The sequence below is a fragment of the Labeo rohita genome, chromosome 16, assembly GCF_022985175.1.
Source record: "Labeo rohita strain BAU-BD-2019 chromosome 16, IGBB_LRoh.1.0, whole genome shotgun sequence".
In the NCBI taxonomy this organism is placed as follows: Eukaryota; Metazoa; Chordata; class Actinopteri; order Cypriniformes; family Cyprinidae; genus Labeo; species Labeo rohita.
This window is the reverse complement of record NC_066884.1, coordinates 3561528-3577043: the sequence shown is the minus strand read 5'-3', so window position 1 is coordinate 3577043 and position 15516 is coordinate 3561528. Positions and strand designations below refer to the sequence as shown.

Sequence of the window (15516 nt, the reverse complement as noted above, 5' to 3'; positions counted from 1 at the left end):
TATTTTAAGATTAAAATAACCCTAAAAGTTAATTTTGTGAACCTTAAATGGTACATGCTCTTGTACTGTTGTCGTATTGATTTGCAGTACATGATTATTTGTGTTTATGTTTATTTACAGCAAATATATACTTTGGTATACTAAATACACCTCTGAAGAGCTATATTTAAACACTTAAAATAGTCAAAACATTATACACTACCTGATTATTATTATTTTTTTATTATAGAAGTCTCTTCTGCTCGCCATGCCTGTATTTATTTGATCCAGAATACAGCAAAAGCAGTAATATTGTGAAATATGTTTGCTATTTAAAATTGTTTTCTGTATTTTAAAATGTAATTTATTCCTGTGATCAAAGCTGAATTTTCAGCCTCATTACACCAGTCTTCATTGTCACGTGATCCTTCAGAAATCATTGTAATATGCTGATTTGCTGTTTGAGAAACATTTATTATTATTATTATTATTATCAATATTTAAAAACCGCTCTCTTTGATGAATAGAAAGATCCAAAGATCAGCATTTATCTGAAATAGAAAGCTTTTGTAACGTTATACACTATACTATTCAAAAGCTTGGAGTCAGTATAATTTATTATTATTATTATTTTCTTTGGGAAAGAAATTAATACTTTTATTTAGCAAGGATGCTTTAAATTGATCAAAAGTGATGATAAAGACATTTCTAATGTTACAAAAGATTTCAGATAAATGCTGTTCTTCTGAACATTCTATTCATCAAAGAAACCAGAAAACTACTCCACTGTTTTCAACATCATAATAACAATAACAGTAAATGTTTTTGAGCAGCAAATCAGAATATTAGAATGATTTCTGAAGGATAAAAATTCAGCTTTGAAAACGCAGGAATAAATTACATTTTAAAATATATTCAAATGGAAAACAGTTATTTTAAATAGTAAAAATATCTCTAAATTTTACTGTTTTTCCTGTACTTTGGATCAAATGAATGCAGGCGTGTTGAGCAAAACATCAAAAATCTTACTGTGCAGAAACTTTTGACTGGTAGTGTATCTATGTATATATATTTTGAAATAACTTTAACATTTCAGAATTGTTCACTACTTTACAGTGTGTATATTAAAGGATTGAACTGCTTTTCTTGCATAACGGTCAAGTTTGTGTGGGCCGCGAGAGCAAGAGGTTTAGCCTTTTCATTTCAGTCTACATTTTAAGCATTAAGATACATTACCTCTGAATAAGTGAGCGAGGGACTAAAGGTCGCTAAACGGAACCTGAGACTCACACATTGATGTGATTTATCAGTGACTGGAATGGGAAATAACTCAAGCAGGACGTAAACCGGCAGCATTGTGTCTAACACACAGACTGGATTTGGATCCGGAGCCATTAACTCTCTGGCATGACTGCATGTGTGCTGCAGTTTAAATGTTTTATGACTCATTTCCCACATTATCACAAAACGAGTTGACCCGTAAAATCCACTCTCAGAAGTGTTAATACCTTCCTGTTGGTGTATCTGTGATCATTTACGACTCGGATCTAAAAAAGAGGCGACCTAACGCCGGCTTTATCCCGGCTCGGCGACTCTGAAGCGAGGTCTTTATTCTCAGTATGCGTTGGGTCTCTCTCTCCACATCGTGCATCTTTTATCTTCGTTTAAATGCTGAGCTGAGAGCGCAGGTTCCATAGGTATTTATTAGCCGGACTCGTGTGGCTTTTAAAGCCTGTGATCAGAGGGTTTTTTCTTGCTGCTGCATCTCCTGATAACATCAGAAAGAATTTCTCCTCGTCGTTCGAGAAGAGCAGCAGCACCCTCACAGATCAGATAAACATCTAAATCATGATTTGAAGGTGATCAAACGTCTGGGAGAAAATTCTAGAGTATTATTTCATTTTGGTCTACTTCCTGTGACTGTACAGGAAATGCCTGCTTGAAATTCCTCTTGAATAAAAAGTGGGGCCAACGTTATGATGACTGCCTTAATCTAGCTAAAAGGATGCAAGTCTGCGTATAATGTTGTTTGTAATGCCCTTAACATCATAATTGGGCGTTTATGTGCAAAAACAAAAAATTCAATGAGAAAAAAGATGATTTAATCCATTGAGAATTGACTGCGTTGTGAAAAGTGGCTGATGCATATCAGAATACACATGTTTTGATATTTGAATTAACATGCCAAATTTCTTTTTGACTTGTAGGCGTGATTCATTTGTAAAATCATTCTTCCAGAAATTGTTGCATTGAACTGAATGACAACATAATGTTTTTAAGAATGATTTACACATGTCATTAAGATCTGGCTTTTCTAATAGTTATTCTTTTTTGTGTGTTTATAGATTGTATATAGGTTAGATCTTTGCATATGGAAATTATAATTAGATAAGGTTAGGCATAGCATGTTATAAGACTGGTGGAAATGCATGTACATATGCATGGGTTTACTGGTCTGAAATTTTGTGCATATGCTAGATCTATGTGTACGCACACAAACATTTATATAAGATGCTCCAGAATTCATCCTAAAGATGTGTGTACAAACAAAAAACAGGTTTTGTGTATTATAAAACCATGCATACGTACATGCATTACCACCCACCTTCCTACACAATTACCATATATAACCATTATTGGTTTTACAAATGCAAAATCTGAATTTTGTGCATATGCATGCTTTTCTAGACAAGAAAGGTGCATTAGCAAAATGAAAAGGGTCAATTCTAATGTTGAGGAAAATCAAACATAATTGGCCTTGAAGCAAGTAAATGAACCATAATTGGCCTTGAAGCAAGAACAAAGTTCTTTGTAAATCGTTTGTAAAACTATAATTGCATAAATGGTTGCGCTGAAATAACTGTGTCATGTTTTTATGAACGATTTAAACTGAATATTGTTGTTTGCCGTTTATTAATTCTCAATGTTCAGACCTAAAATTGGTATTGTTGAGTAAAAAGCCTCTTGTAAAGAGTGGGTTCGCTTTTTCTGCATTCTGTTCTGCTCAGAAATCACTGTTTTATTCGTCTTAATTCAGCGCAGCTGGAATTAAGACAACTATTGACTTCATACCCCAGTGACTTCACCCGCCAGTCTGCTAATGTAATCGTGTGTGAATCCTGTTGTTTTTCCAGGGCCAAGATGTCTAGTGAGGTGCAGAGACCAGATGATAGCCCCAGCACAAGCGGAGGGAGTTCAGATATCGAGCAGCGGGAGACGGCACCTCCTCAGCAGGAGCGCGATCTGGTTGCGCCCAAGAAGAAGGAGACCAAGATCTCCAGTAAAACCGCGGCCAAACTCTCCACCAGTGCCAAGAGGTAACGCTCTGGCTGTTTGTTTGTTTGTTTTTTTTTAACAAATCTGCTTTAGTGGGGCTGCTTTGCAGCAGAATTGGGCTTTGATGAAGTTTGCATTAATTCAGTTATTTTACTGTAAAGCTGCTTTGAAACAATCAGTATTGTATAAAGTACTGTATGTTCATGAGTCCCTTGTTTGTCCTGAACACTTCAGAGAAAAAAACATCCTTCAGGTTCCACAAATTCTTTGTTTTTTCAGCATTTTTGTTTATTTGAATCCTTTCCAGCAATGACTGTATGTTTTTGAGATCCATCTTTTCACACTAAGAACGACTGAGGGACTCATATGCAACTATTACGGAAGGTTCAAATGCTCACTGATGCTTTAGAAGAAAACACGATGCATTAAGAGCCGGGGGGTGAAAACTTTTTGAATTTGAAGATCAGGGTAAATTTCACTTATTTTGTCTTCTGGAAAACATGCAAGTATCTTATGTAACTTCTGAAGAGCAGTACTAAATGAAAAAAATATGATATTTAGGCAAAATAAGAGTAATGTACACATCTTCATTCTGTTCAAAAGTTTTCACCCCCCGGTTCTTAATGCATGGTTTTTCCTTCTGGAGCATCAGTGAGCGTTTGCACCTTCTGTAATAGTTGCATATGAGTTCCTGTGAAAAGATGGATCGCAAAAAATCATACAGTCATTGTTGGAAAGGGTTTAAATACACAAAACTGCCAAAAAAACAAAGAATTTGTGGGACCTGAAGGATTTTTCTGAAGAACAGCAGGCAGTTCAACTGTGTAACCACACAGTATTAAGAATCAAGTGTATGTAAACTTTTGAACAGCGTCTTTTTATTAAATTCTGCTATTATTTATTTACTATAAATTTACTATTTACTATTATTATTTATCTTATTCAGGTCAGTACTAACTAAAAAGTAACATGCATTTTGTATGATCCTTCTTATTTTGGTCAAATAATTCACATTTTGTGAATTTTGCAAGATAAACTTTTGACTTCAACTGTATATATCCAAAATAATCGGAAATCGATATCAAATAGCTAGCTTGTGAATCAGAATCCTATTATTTATTATATAAATAATTTATAAATAAAGATGTGTTGACTTGACATTAAATAGAGAACCAACAGCACTAAAACAGTTTATCATATAAATAAATTAAAACGAAACATTGAACATGTACATTACTATGATGAACCTGTATTTAATGTAGTGTGGTTTTTGGTCATGGTGTTGTTCCTCTTTTGTCTTCTAAATGCATAAATGTGAAAATCTACCAAGTGACGGATGAATTTGTGCCAGATCTGAATCGATACAGGGGTTTTCCCTGCTAATAAGAATATTTTCTTGAATTGTTCTGATTTAAGGTCTATTAGGAAGTTACATTACTCTGCAAACAGTCAACCCTGAATTCATTTTGGAGTTTCTATCCAAAGCAACCTTTAGAAACCTGATATAGGTTTTTAAATTGGTTATTTATACTATTTCAGCTTGTTATTCGCCATATAAATGGAGGCCTACAAGGCGTTAAAACCAACCATCCAGGCTTGTTAGAAAAGACCCACAACCCATCAGTTGAGATGCATTGATCTGTGTCATAAGAAAATCCCCTTTTGCAGACGTGTAAACCTCTCAGTGTCAAAGCTTTCAACTTGCAACCCAAATTACATGTTTGGATGCTTTTACACCAGAGATCTGAAGGATGTATGAACATTACATTTGTTTGCAGTTGATTGGAGCAAGCTCAAGATTGCTTCATTGCATTTCTATTGTTCTCTACATGGCGTTTCACATTCTCTCTGTGAACGGGCCTTGCTGGCAACGCTGTAGATTCTCTGAAGGCCTGACTGCAGTACGATGGCATTATGCAATCAGTTGAGCAAAGCTTTGCCTGGGACGCACTGCTTTTTATAACAGTGACTGCAGCATCCTGTTCCGTCTGCATATCAAGATCCAAACAGGCCGATTTGGACGGCGGATGGTTTTTGTCTGTGCTTGATGTTACATGATTCGAGAAGCCTGAGGGTTTAGACGTCAACATCAAAAGTGTTTGTTCATGAAAGAACACTGTGTTGATGTTTTGGGCCTCCGAATGAAAACAATTAGCTTGTGCGTTTTCAGATTCGGCTAAATGATTGTGGTTTGTCAAAGGAATAGTAAACTCAAAAATGAGAGTTATTTACTCACCCTCATGTCGTTCCAAACCCACATGCTGTTGTTTTTTTCTGTAAAAAGGAGAGTCTGTATGCAGTTGTGTATGCTAACGATTGTTAACGCTGGAAGAAAGAATGAACAATGTTAAAAACAATTCAGTTTTTAAATTTTGCAATAAATTCACATAAACACATACGTTGTATACTTACAAAAACTTCACAAAAACTTCAAAAAAAAAAAATAAACTTCAAAAAAAAAATATATATATATATATAAAATATATATTTATTGTTTGAATAATTTGTATGCAATATATAATTTGTATAAAAACCTTAATATATAAATTATTATTAGTAGTAGTATTAATATAAAAACATAAAAATAATGTAATTTCTGTTGAAGTTTAATATGTAGTTTTTTGAGAATATTTATTTATTTTAAATATGATTTGCATTTATTTTGATTTGTATATATTACTTATTATTTTATTATTATTATTATTATTATTATTATTATTATAAAATGTATATTTGTTTTATAATTTGTACACAAAAACTTAAATATATAAATCATTATTATTATTATTAGTAGTAGTAGCAGTAGTATAAAAACATTTTATATGTAATATATAATTTTTTTATCATTTTAATGTATTTATTTTACATAATAATTATTATTAAAAATGTTTATTATTTTTTTCTTTTTTCATTTGTATATAATATATAATTTGTATTTAACTACAATAATGCTAATAATAATTATTGTTATTATTATGAAAAAATAAATTAGTATAATTTATTATTTATAATCATGTATATGTAATATATAAATAGTATTTAACTTTATTATATAGGATTTAAAAATATATTTTCTTTTTTCTCTAGCCTAGTTTTAAACAGTAGGTGTACTACAATTTATATTGACATTTATGCATGCACAACAATTACTTTTGAGTCATAAATCAATTCTGAGCAACTTACTCTTGTTGCTTTTCAGTGATGTAGTGCGGCTTAAACACCCACAAATAGCAACCCACTACTCAAGGTTGATGTTTTGATGATGTATGGTTTCCTGTTGTAGCTGACTGTCGAAGGAAGCGTGTTTAAATAACATGCAGTGATGGTTGCAGTCACTGTGTGCGTGAGTCACTTTTCTTGGAAATAAAAAACCTCTTGATTTCACACGCCTTCGCTCGCTTTGCCCTCTGAGATAACAACAGGTATCGCTCGCAAAAGATGCCAGGGACACTCAGACGTTAAGTGCTGTGGCGGATAAATGTACGTTTTGAAAATGGTGACACCTATTAGGTCACCTACTCGCTAAAAAGATGCATTTAAATGTATTTAATAGCATTTTAAATAGAGTAAATTGCAATGCTGGATTCAACAACTATGAATGAGAAACACGGCTGGCATTTCTGATTGATTTCATACACATTATGATGATTTTTGAAGAGTCTGCGTATATGCGTTTATAGATGTTAATGATTGTTAATTCTGATGAAGAATGAACGATCATACAATCAACTCAGTTTATGTTGCATTCAAATGATAATCAGATTTTAACCAGAACAACAAATAAATTAATTTGTTAATTTATAACATAATTATCATAATTATATAAAATAACATAATAATTTATAAAATAATTAAATCAATAAAATAATTGCAGTTTTTCAAAATGTTTAATATATAACTATTATTATATATTATATTATATTATATTATATTATATTATATTATATATTATTATTATTTATTATTATTATTATTATTATTATTATTATAATAATAATAAATTATAAATATAAATTATAATTATAAATTATAAATAAATAATCGTCGTCATTTGTAAGTCATTTTGGGTAAAAGTGTCTGTGAAATGAATAAATGTATTATTATAATAAAATGCTTAAACTTATATTTTCTGTTGCATTCAAATTATGCAATAAATTCATATTTCAACCAGAACAACAAATACATTGTATGTGTTACAAAATGCATAATATATAATTTATTATTTATTTTTATAATATTATTTTTTATAGAGTCCTATTCTTCTTCTTCTTCTTCTTATTGTTTTTATAATAATTTTACATAATAATAATAATAATAATAATAATAATAATAATAAATGCCATTATTTGTAAGTCATTTTGGATAGAAATAATATATAATTAAATATATAATTTATTATTATTATTTAGTTAGATAATTATATTAATAATAATAATAATTGTCATTTCATTATGCAAGTCATTTTGGATAAAAGTGTCTGCTAAATAAATATATATAAATAAATGTACATTATTTTAATAATATTCTTAAATTATGTTTTCTGTTGCATTCAAATGATTATTAAAATTTCTTATATAAATGTAATTGTCACTCACATAACCAAACTCTCAGTGTGTATGGCATAAAATTTAGGCATTCAACCTCATTTAGCATCTGCATGTACGTGGCCTTGTAAACAAATGCTCTCTGTTAAATAAATAAATGCTTTCTTGTGTTGCAGGATTCAGAAGGAGCTTGCAGAAATCACACTTGACCCTCCACCGAACTGCAGGTAAGCGTCTGCTGTTTGTAAACGTGCTGCTCTTTGTGTTGGCCTCTGCCAGAGAGAGAGAGAAAGAGAGATAATGGCCGAGAGAGGATAATGGTTATTGTGTGTTGATGAGGCTGTCAGGCGGGCGAGTGAGAGAAGAGCCGCCACATGTGCCGTTGCTGGGATGAGTGACTGGGGCTCCCCAGGGGCCGCAGAGGAAAACCAAACCTTAATAAAGCACATAACTGGAACTGACATTGTCATTGATTGCCCTCATGTTTGTATCAGCAGAATAATTACCCACTAGCCCTTGCGTTCAGAGACTACATTTAAGAGCGGTTCTAAGAGTCACGTGAGAGAGATGGGGTAATATGTTTCTACTGCACGGATCTATTTGGATTAAGATCTTGCCACTACGATACTGGGGATTGTGGGGGACTTCCAGGGCGTTGCTACGCAGTTGCTAGGTTGTTTTAAGAGTGATCGTCATTGGTTTTTATTTGTTTTTCTTTTTTCTCTCCCCCTTTTTAATGGGCATTTTGTAGCGAGATACAGTTTAATGAAATAATACAATTTAATGAAATTAAAATTTATGTAGAATCACTAATAATTATTATTATTATTATTTTGTTGTGTTTTATTTATTTGTTTAATATAAATACTATTATTGGGGGTATCTTATTTATTTGTAATAAGTAATAATTTATTTTTTAATCATTTTATTTATTTCTTTTTTGTTAAATAATATTTAAAAACATTTATCTGTTTTTGTCAACTCCATTTTATAAACAGGTTTACTACAATTATATAATTATATTTATACATCCACAGTTATGTTTTGGCCGGTGTCATAAAAGAACTGGACAAATAATTCAATTTAATAAACTCAGATAAGATTTTTTTTTTTTTTTTTTTTACACTTGATTTAGTACTACTACTACTACTACTACTACTACTACTACTACTACTTATTATTATTATTATTATTATTATTATTTATTATTGTTATGATTATTATTATTACAGTTGTTTTTATTTATTTAATAATTTATCTAAGTGTTATTATTTAAAAAAATTAATCTGCATTCCCAAACCCACATATTTTATTTATTTATTTATTTATATTAATATTTAAAAACATTTATCTGTATTTTTTAACAGGCATAAATTAATTTATTGCCTGAAAAAATAATTCAAATGAATTAAATCAAATAAGATCAATTGATTTGATTTATGATATTTTAAATATTTCTGTATTTATTTAGATTTAGTAATAATAATAATAATAATAATATAATAATAATAATACAGTTTTTATTTATTTATTTAATTATGTAATTGTTGTTGTTATTGATGTTTTGTTTCATTGATAATAGTGTTTATTTATATATTTATTTATTTTAATATTTAACAACACTTATCTATATTCCCAAACCCATTTTTAAACAGGTTTACTACAATTATATAATGACATTTATACATTCACAGGCAGTTATGTTTTGGCTGGTGTCATAAATTAATTTATTGCCTGAACAAAAAAAATAAAATTAATGAAATCAAATAAGATTTTTTTTTTTTTTTTTTTTTTTTTAATATTTCTGTATTTAATTTAATAATAATAATAATAATATATTACTACAATTTTTATTATTCATGTTTTGTTTTATTGATAATAGTATTTATTTATTTTTTTTTTTTATTTTAATATTTAGGCATAACAGGCAGTTATGTTTTGGCCGGTGTCATAAATTAATTTATCGCCTGAACAAATAATTCAATTTAATGAAATCAAATAAGATTTTTTTTTTTCATTTATAATAATCACTTAATTTAATAATAATAATTGTAATTATAAAATGTTTACATATTATGTAGATAATATATTCAATTATATATTATATTTGTTTAGTTATATAGTTACATTAATTTATTTCTTTTAATTTTTGTAATATTTAAAAACATTTTTCTGTATTCCCAAACACATTTACTACGGTTATATAATGACATTTATACATCCACAGGCGTGTTTTTTTTTTTTTTTTTTTTTTTTTTTGGCTGGTGGCATAAATGAATTTATCGTCTGAACGACTTACACTCTTATTGTTTAAAATTGTCCTCAAAATCCACACAAAAAAAATTAAATAAAGTAATAAAATAAAGTAAGTGCAGACTGCATCTGCAGGCAGCTGTTAGTAGATTTATTTCCCTGCATTTTCTTTATTACCAGTTTCATCATCTGCCGTGTGTAATAGCAGATCGTTCATGCGTGAGTTTCACTCCAAAATGCCACTATTTCTATTTAGATTAAGACGTGGATATTGTTGGATAAAGATAATATCAGTGCTTTCAGAATAAATCAATGTCTGTAACTGGAGATCACTGATAAAGCTGTCATATTCTGCGTTATCGCATTTATAGCTTGGAGCAAACACGCTGAAATCTTCACTTTGAGGAATTATCTTGACAGTGAGGAATGTTCTTACGGATCGTATCTTATATCGTGGTTTCTTTCTCATCCTGTAACTTCATTCACACCTGAGAAATGTGTCCCTTCTGCCAGACGAACTATGCACCAGATGCCAACGTAATAATAAATCATGTTTACTCTGTAAGCTGTTGGCAAGAATTGAGCGCTGCTGTTTTTGTGAGAGTGCTTTCCATTCAACTCTTCCCGTATCAATAAGAGCGCCTCCAAATTGATATCGAGTTTATCCTGGCTGTAAAAGAAAGCTGTAGGTGTTCTTTGGATATTTGTGCGCAGGTTTTTGTGCCTGTGAGCTGAACCGACGGTAATAGGATTTCGTCAACAAAGGGAACAACGGGCGCCGTTCGAGACTGGATGCTGAGGTCTAGGAATAAATACTGTAACAGTTTTTCCATACTGTGAGTGTTACGCTGTTGTGGAACCAGCTGGAGTTTTACTGGGAGTGTATGATGCCGTCAGTCTCCAGAAGCAGCAGCAGGCCTCGCTGAACGGATAAATTCAGTGTGTGTGATGTCATTGTGGTCAGACGGCGGGACGTAACTGTGTTGGTGTTGACTTCTCAGTGTCATACACCTTGTTAGGCTACACTTCCAAGAGAAAATTGTTATATATTGACGTGTGTGTGTGTGTGTGTATTAGGGCTGCACGATACATCGTTTCAGCATCGTCATCGCGATGTACGCATCGCGGCAGTCACGATGCAGGGCAAAATAAAAAAAATAAAAAAATATGTGTCTGATTTAAAAATGCACTTTCTACATTTCTAAACTTTCTATTCACGGATCTATATTTGTCTAATATAAAGTAATTAATTCATATTCAAGGGTTCTTTAAAAACCACAAAGCACACGTTGCTTCACCTACTTCGTGCACGCAGTCTCTGCGTGCGCATGGGGAAATGAGCGCGGGACAGGAGAAAAGCGCCGAAAAGGAAGATTTGGTAGCATGGAAGATTTTGGGCTGGGTGTTTTTTTTTTTTTGTTTTTTTTTTTGTTTGTTTTGAGAGGTGAGTCTTTTTATTTGAGGGGTGGAAGGGAGACTTAAAAAAACAAATGAGGAAAACGATCCATGAGGAAACGATCTCTACACTGCTGCAGACGCTCCGCTCCGCTCCTGGAACGCACTACTAGACTGCAGACTTGTGCAGCTTGAACGCTTTAATCTGTTAGCATGAAAACGAAAAAATACGCACTGCAAACGGAGATATATGAACGTGGCGTTATGTGTTTACCCTTCAAGTGTGCATGAGCGCCCAGTCTGCAGAGGAGCGCACGAGCGCTGAATGATTAAACACTGGAAGGAATTAAAAAGAAATGCAGTTTACAAACTTTAGTGATGATGCGACACTAATTCTCTTGTGCAAGTAACATTTCCTGTGTCAACTGTGCAGCTTGCTTATAGTCAGACGCGATGTGTCGAGAGAGAGAAAGACAGAGCGTGCGGTCATGCACTCGCGTTGTTTGTGAAATTACGGCTCACATAAGGTTTTCAAATTACTTTATAAGTTATTTAATGAAGAAATATGAATTGTACTTCACCCTCAGCATTATAATTGTTTTACCTGCGTTGAAAAGTGCCTGAGCATGCAGCTACACGGCAGGCGCAGCATCAGCAGATCGGTTTTTGAGATCGGCCTTTTTAGAGACCGCCGATCAAACATCCCCAAGGGATTATCGGCCGATAATGATCGGTAACCGATCAATCGGAGCACCCCTATTAACAACACTTGTTATTGTCATTACAACAAGTTAAGTTTAGCTTATTACAGTTTATTTGTTACCACTGGGGGTTTGGTGCATAGCTGTTTTTTTGTTTTTTGTTTTTTCAAATTTTGACAAAATATATTTACTAATCTGTTTTCAAAAAAGTTGTTACATGTTGTTGAATAAAATGTTAAAGTACTTATTTTGTCACTCATGTTAATTCCTTAATGTGATAATGAAGTGTCCTCTTTTCATTCACAAAATGAGTTGCCTTTCATCAGGGTAAAAGCAACATTCATTATTAACTTCATAACATATTAGAGCCTTGATTTGCCTGAACTGACAGTGAATAAGGTGTTTATGAAACAACCCAAAATAAGCTTTAGAAAGTATTTTATTTCAGGGTTTTGATTATACTTTTACATTTTTTATTCTTTGAAAATGCTTGTAAAATTACCCCAGTTATTCTTGAATTATTATTTGATTTTTAAGCAGTTCAAAACACCTGATAAACATAAACGAATTTGTACACATCGCAATATATATCGCAGGAAAAAAATATATCGCAATGTAATTTTTTCCCAATATCGTGCAGCCCTAGTGTGTATGTGTATATATCAACAAATCTGGAATGCATTTACTATAAGAAACAAAAAAAATTAATAGAATAAAAAAAAGTGTATATTGACTAAATACAAAGTAAATGTATTAATGTGTTAATTAAAAATAAATAGATAGATAAAATGAATAATTTATTAGAAATAAATGCAATTATATTAATAATATATATAATTACATTTATTTCTAATAAATTATGAATGCATTATTAATGCATTAATTAAATGTGTATATATATTTTTTGGTAATTAAGTTTATATTTCATTACAGCATTTATAGATCAATAAATTAATTAAGAAATAAATGTATATTAAAAAATATATACTTAATTTTATATTTAATTAATGCATTAATAAATTTAATATTTATTTAATTGATTGTCTTCTATATATTTAATAGAAATAAAATTCTTTATATATATAAAATGTACTTTAATATTTAACTGAATGTTATTCTGTCAAAATGGATGTATTAATGTAATTTAATAGAAAATATAACTTTATTAAAAATTATAGAATTGTAGTTAAATGTATTTAAATTACATCTAAATTCAATTTATATTTAATGCATTTAATTTACTTTATATTTATTTATTTATTTGATTGAAGGTCTTCTATTAAATTAGTATACGTTAATTTAATGGAAAATATAACTATTAAGAATTATACAATTATAAATTGTAGTTAAATGTATTTAAATTACATCTAAATTCAATTTATATTTAATGTATTTAATTTACTTGATATTTATATATTTATTTGATTGAAGGTCTTCTATTAAATTAGTATAATGTAAATTTTTTTTTTAAATGTAACAAATTAATAATTTTAATAGAAAAAATCCTCAGTTATAATAAATTTAATTAAATGTATTTCATATGTGACCCTGGACCACAAAACCAGCCATATAGATAATTTTTTAATTTTTTTTTATTGAGATTAATACATCATCTGAAAGCTGAATAAATAGACTTTCTGTTGATGTATGGATTGTTAGGATAGGACAATATTTGGCCAAGGAATCTGAGGGTGCAAAAAAATGAAGTTCTTAGCAATGCATATTACTAATCAAAAATAAAGCTTTGATATTTGCGGTAGGAATTATGAAACATGATCTTTACTTAATATCCTAATGATTTTTGACAATGTATTTTTGGCTGCTGCTACAAATATACCTGTGCTACTTAAGACTGGTTTTGTGATCCAGGTTCACATATTGTATTTAATATAAGAATATATTGAAATAGATTAATTATTAATTTATTTTTAAATCGTACCATAAGATTTGATTCATACTGCCTGCAGTACATGTTCGTGCGCTGTGACTTTCTCTGTAAGATGCTTGCATCAGCAGCTGATCGGAATGTCACCTCTCGTTCCCCGGAATACTGCTGGCTGTTGATTAGCATTACGGTCCTGAGGGAAAATCCGTGCGAGTCATTTTTCACCTCCTGACCATTAGCTGCAGCGGGGAGGATATGCATATTCATGAGGGGGGAGGAACACAGCGGCCCACCAGAAATGATCTTGATCGTGTGTGTCGAAGGCCTCCATCTTAGACCTGAGATAAAAGCTGATACACAGAACTGAAATCAGAGAGAGAGAAATGTTCATGTTGTTTCAAAACACAGTGATGGTTCTCCTGATGGCCAGACAAAGGCATGAGTATTTCTTCAACTATAGACACTTTTGGCCCTCACTGTAGACTCACTGATTTCATTAGCATCATTTAATTCTTTCAAATCTAATTATGTTATTTAAGTGTTATTTTTTTTTTTCCCCCTTATAGAAAAGACATTTTAAACATTTTGGGTATAAAACATTCGACTAATATTCGACTATATATATGAAGAGTTCAGATGCAAAACCCTCTAAAAACCACCTTGGTTAAAAATGAGATAATGATACTGAGTGAATACTATTTTATTTATTTATTATTTATTATATTAAATAATTTTATTTATTTATATTTTTTACATGTATTTTTGCATGCTTATTTATTAGTTTATTTATTATTAATATTACTACTACTATTATAATAAAAATTACAAATAAATGAATTCTATAATAATAATAATAATAATAATAATACTAATTAATTTATTGTTTTGCTAAGTTTAATTTCAAATTTACATGTTTACATGTTAAAGTTTTTTTTTTATATTTTTGCATTATTATTATTATTATTATTATTATTGTTATGAGTATTATTAATATTATTAATACATTAATTATACATTTTTAATAATAATAACACATTTATTGTTTTGGTTAATTTTATAGTTAACATTTTAAAGTTTTTTTTTGCATAATTATTATTTATATATCTTAGTTATTTATTATTATTAATATTGTCATTATTACTATTACAGTTATTATTATTATTATTTATTATCATTACTACTACTACTATAAAATATTACAAATAAATAAATCAATAATAATAATAATAATAATAATCAATTTATTGTCTTGTAAAGGCTAATTTCAGTTAACATTTTAAAACATTAAAAAAATTACTTTTAACCTTAAACGTAACTTTTTTGTTAATGGTAATTTTTTTAAAAATATATATTTTTATATTTTAATAATAATAATAATAATAAACTATTATTATTATTATTATTATTATTACTATTATTATTATTAATATATTATTATTATTATTATTATTATTATTATTATTACTATGTTCATTTATTTATA

The 15516-nt window shown here is 29.9% G+C and overlaps 2 protein-coding genes across 2 annotated transcripts in view; one reads left to right on the top strand and one right to left on the bottom strand.

Moving 5' to 3' along the window:
* Positions 1 to 15516, bottom strand: part of znf385d (zinc finger protein 385D) — a 238940-nt gene that overhangs the window by 175607 nt on the left and 47817 nt on the right. The window lies entirely within an intron of this gene.
* ube2e2 (ubiquitin-conjugating enzyme E2E 2) overlaps positions 1 to 15516 on the top strand; it is a 33596-nt gene that overhangs the window by 888 nt on the left and 17192 nt on the right. The window contains exons 2-3 of the mRNA XM_051132066.1: positions 3114 to 3296; positions 7976 to 8026. Coding sequence (XP_050988023.1) covers positions 3121 to 3296; positions 7976 to 8026 — 227 coding nt within the window. The 5' untranslated portion in view covers positions 3114 to 3120. The remainder of the gene's footprint in view (positions 1 to 3113; positions 3297 to 7975; positions 8027 to 15516) is intronic.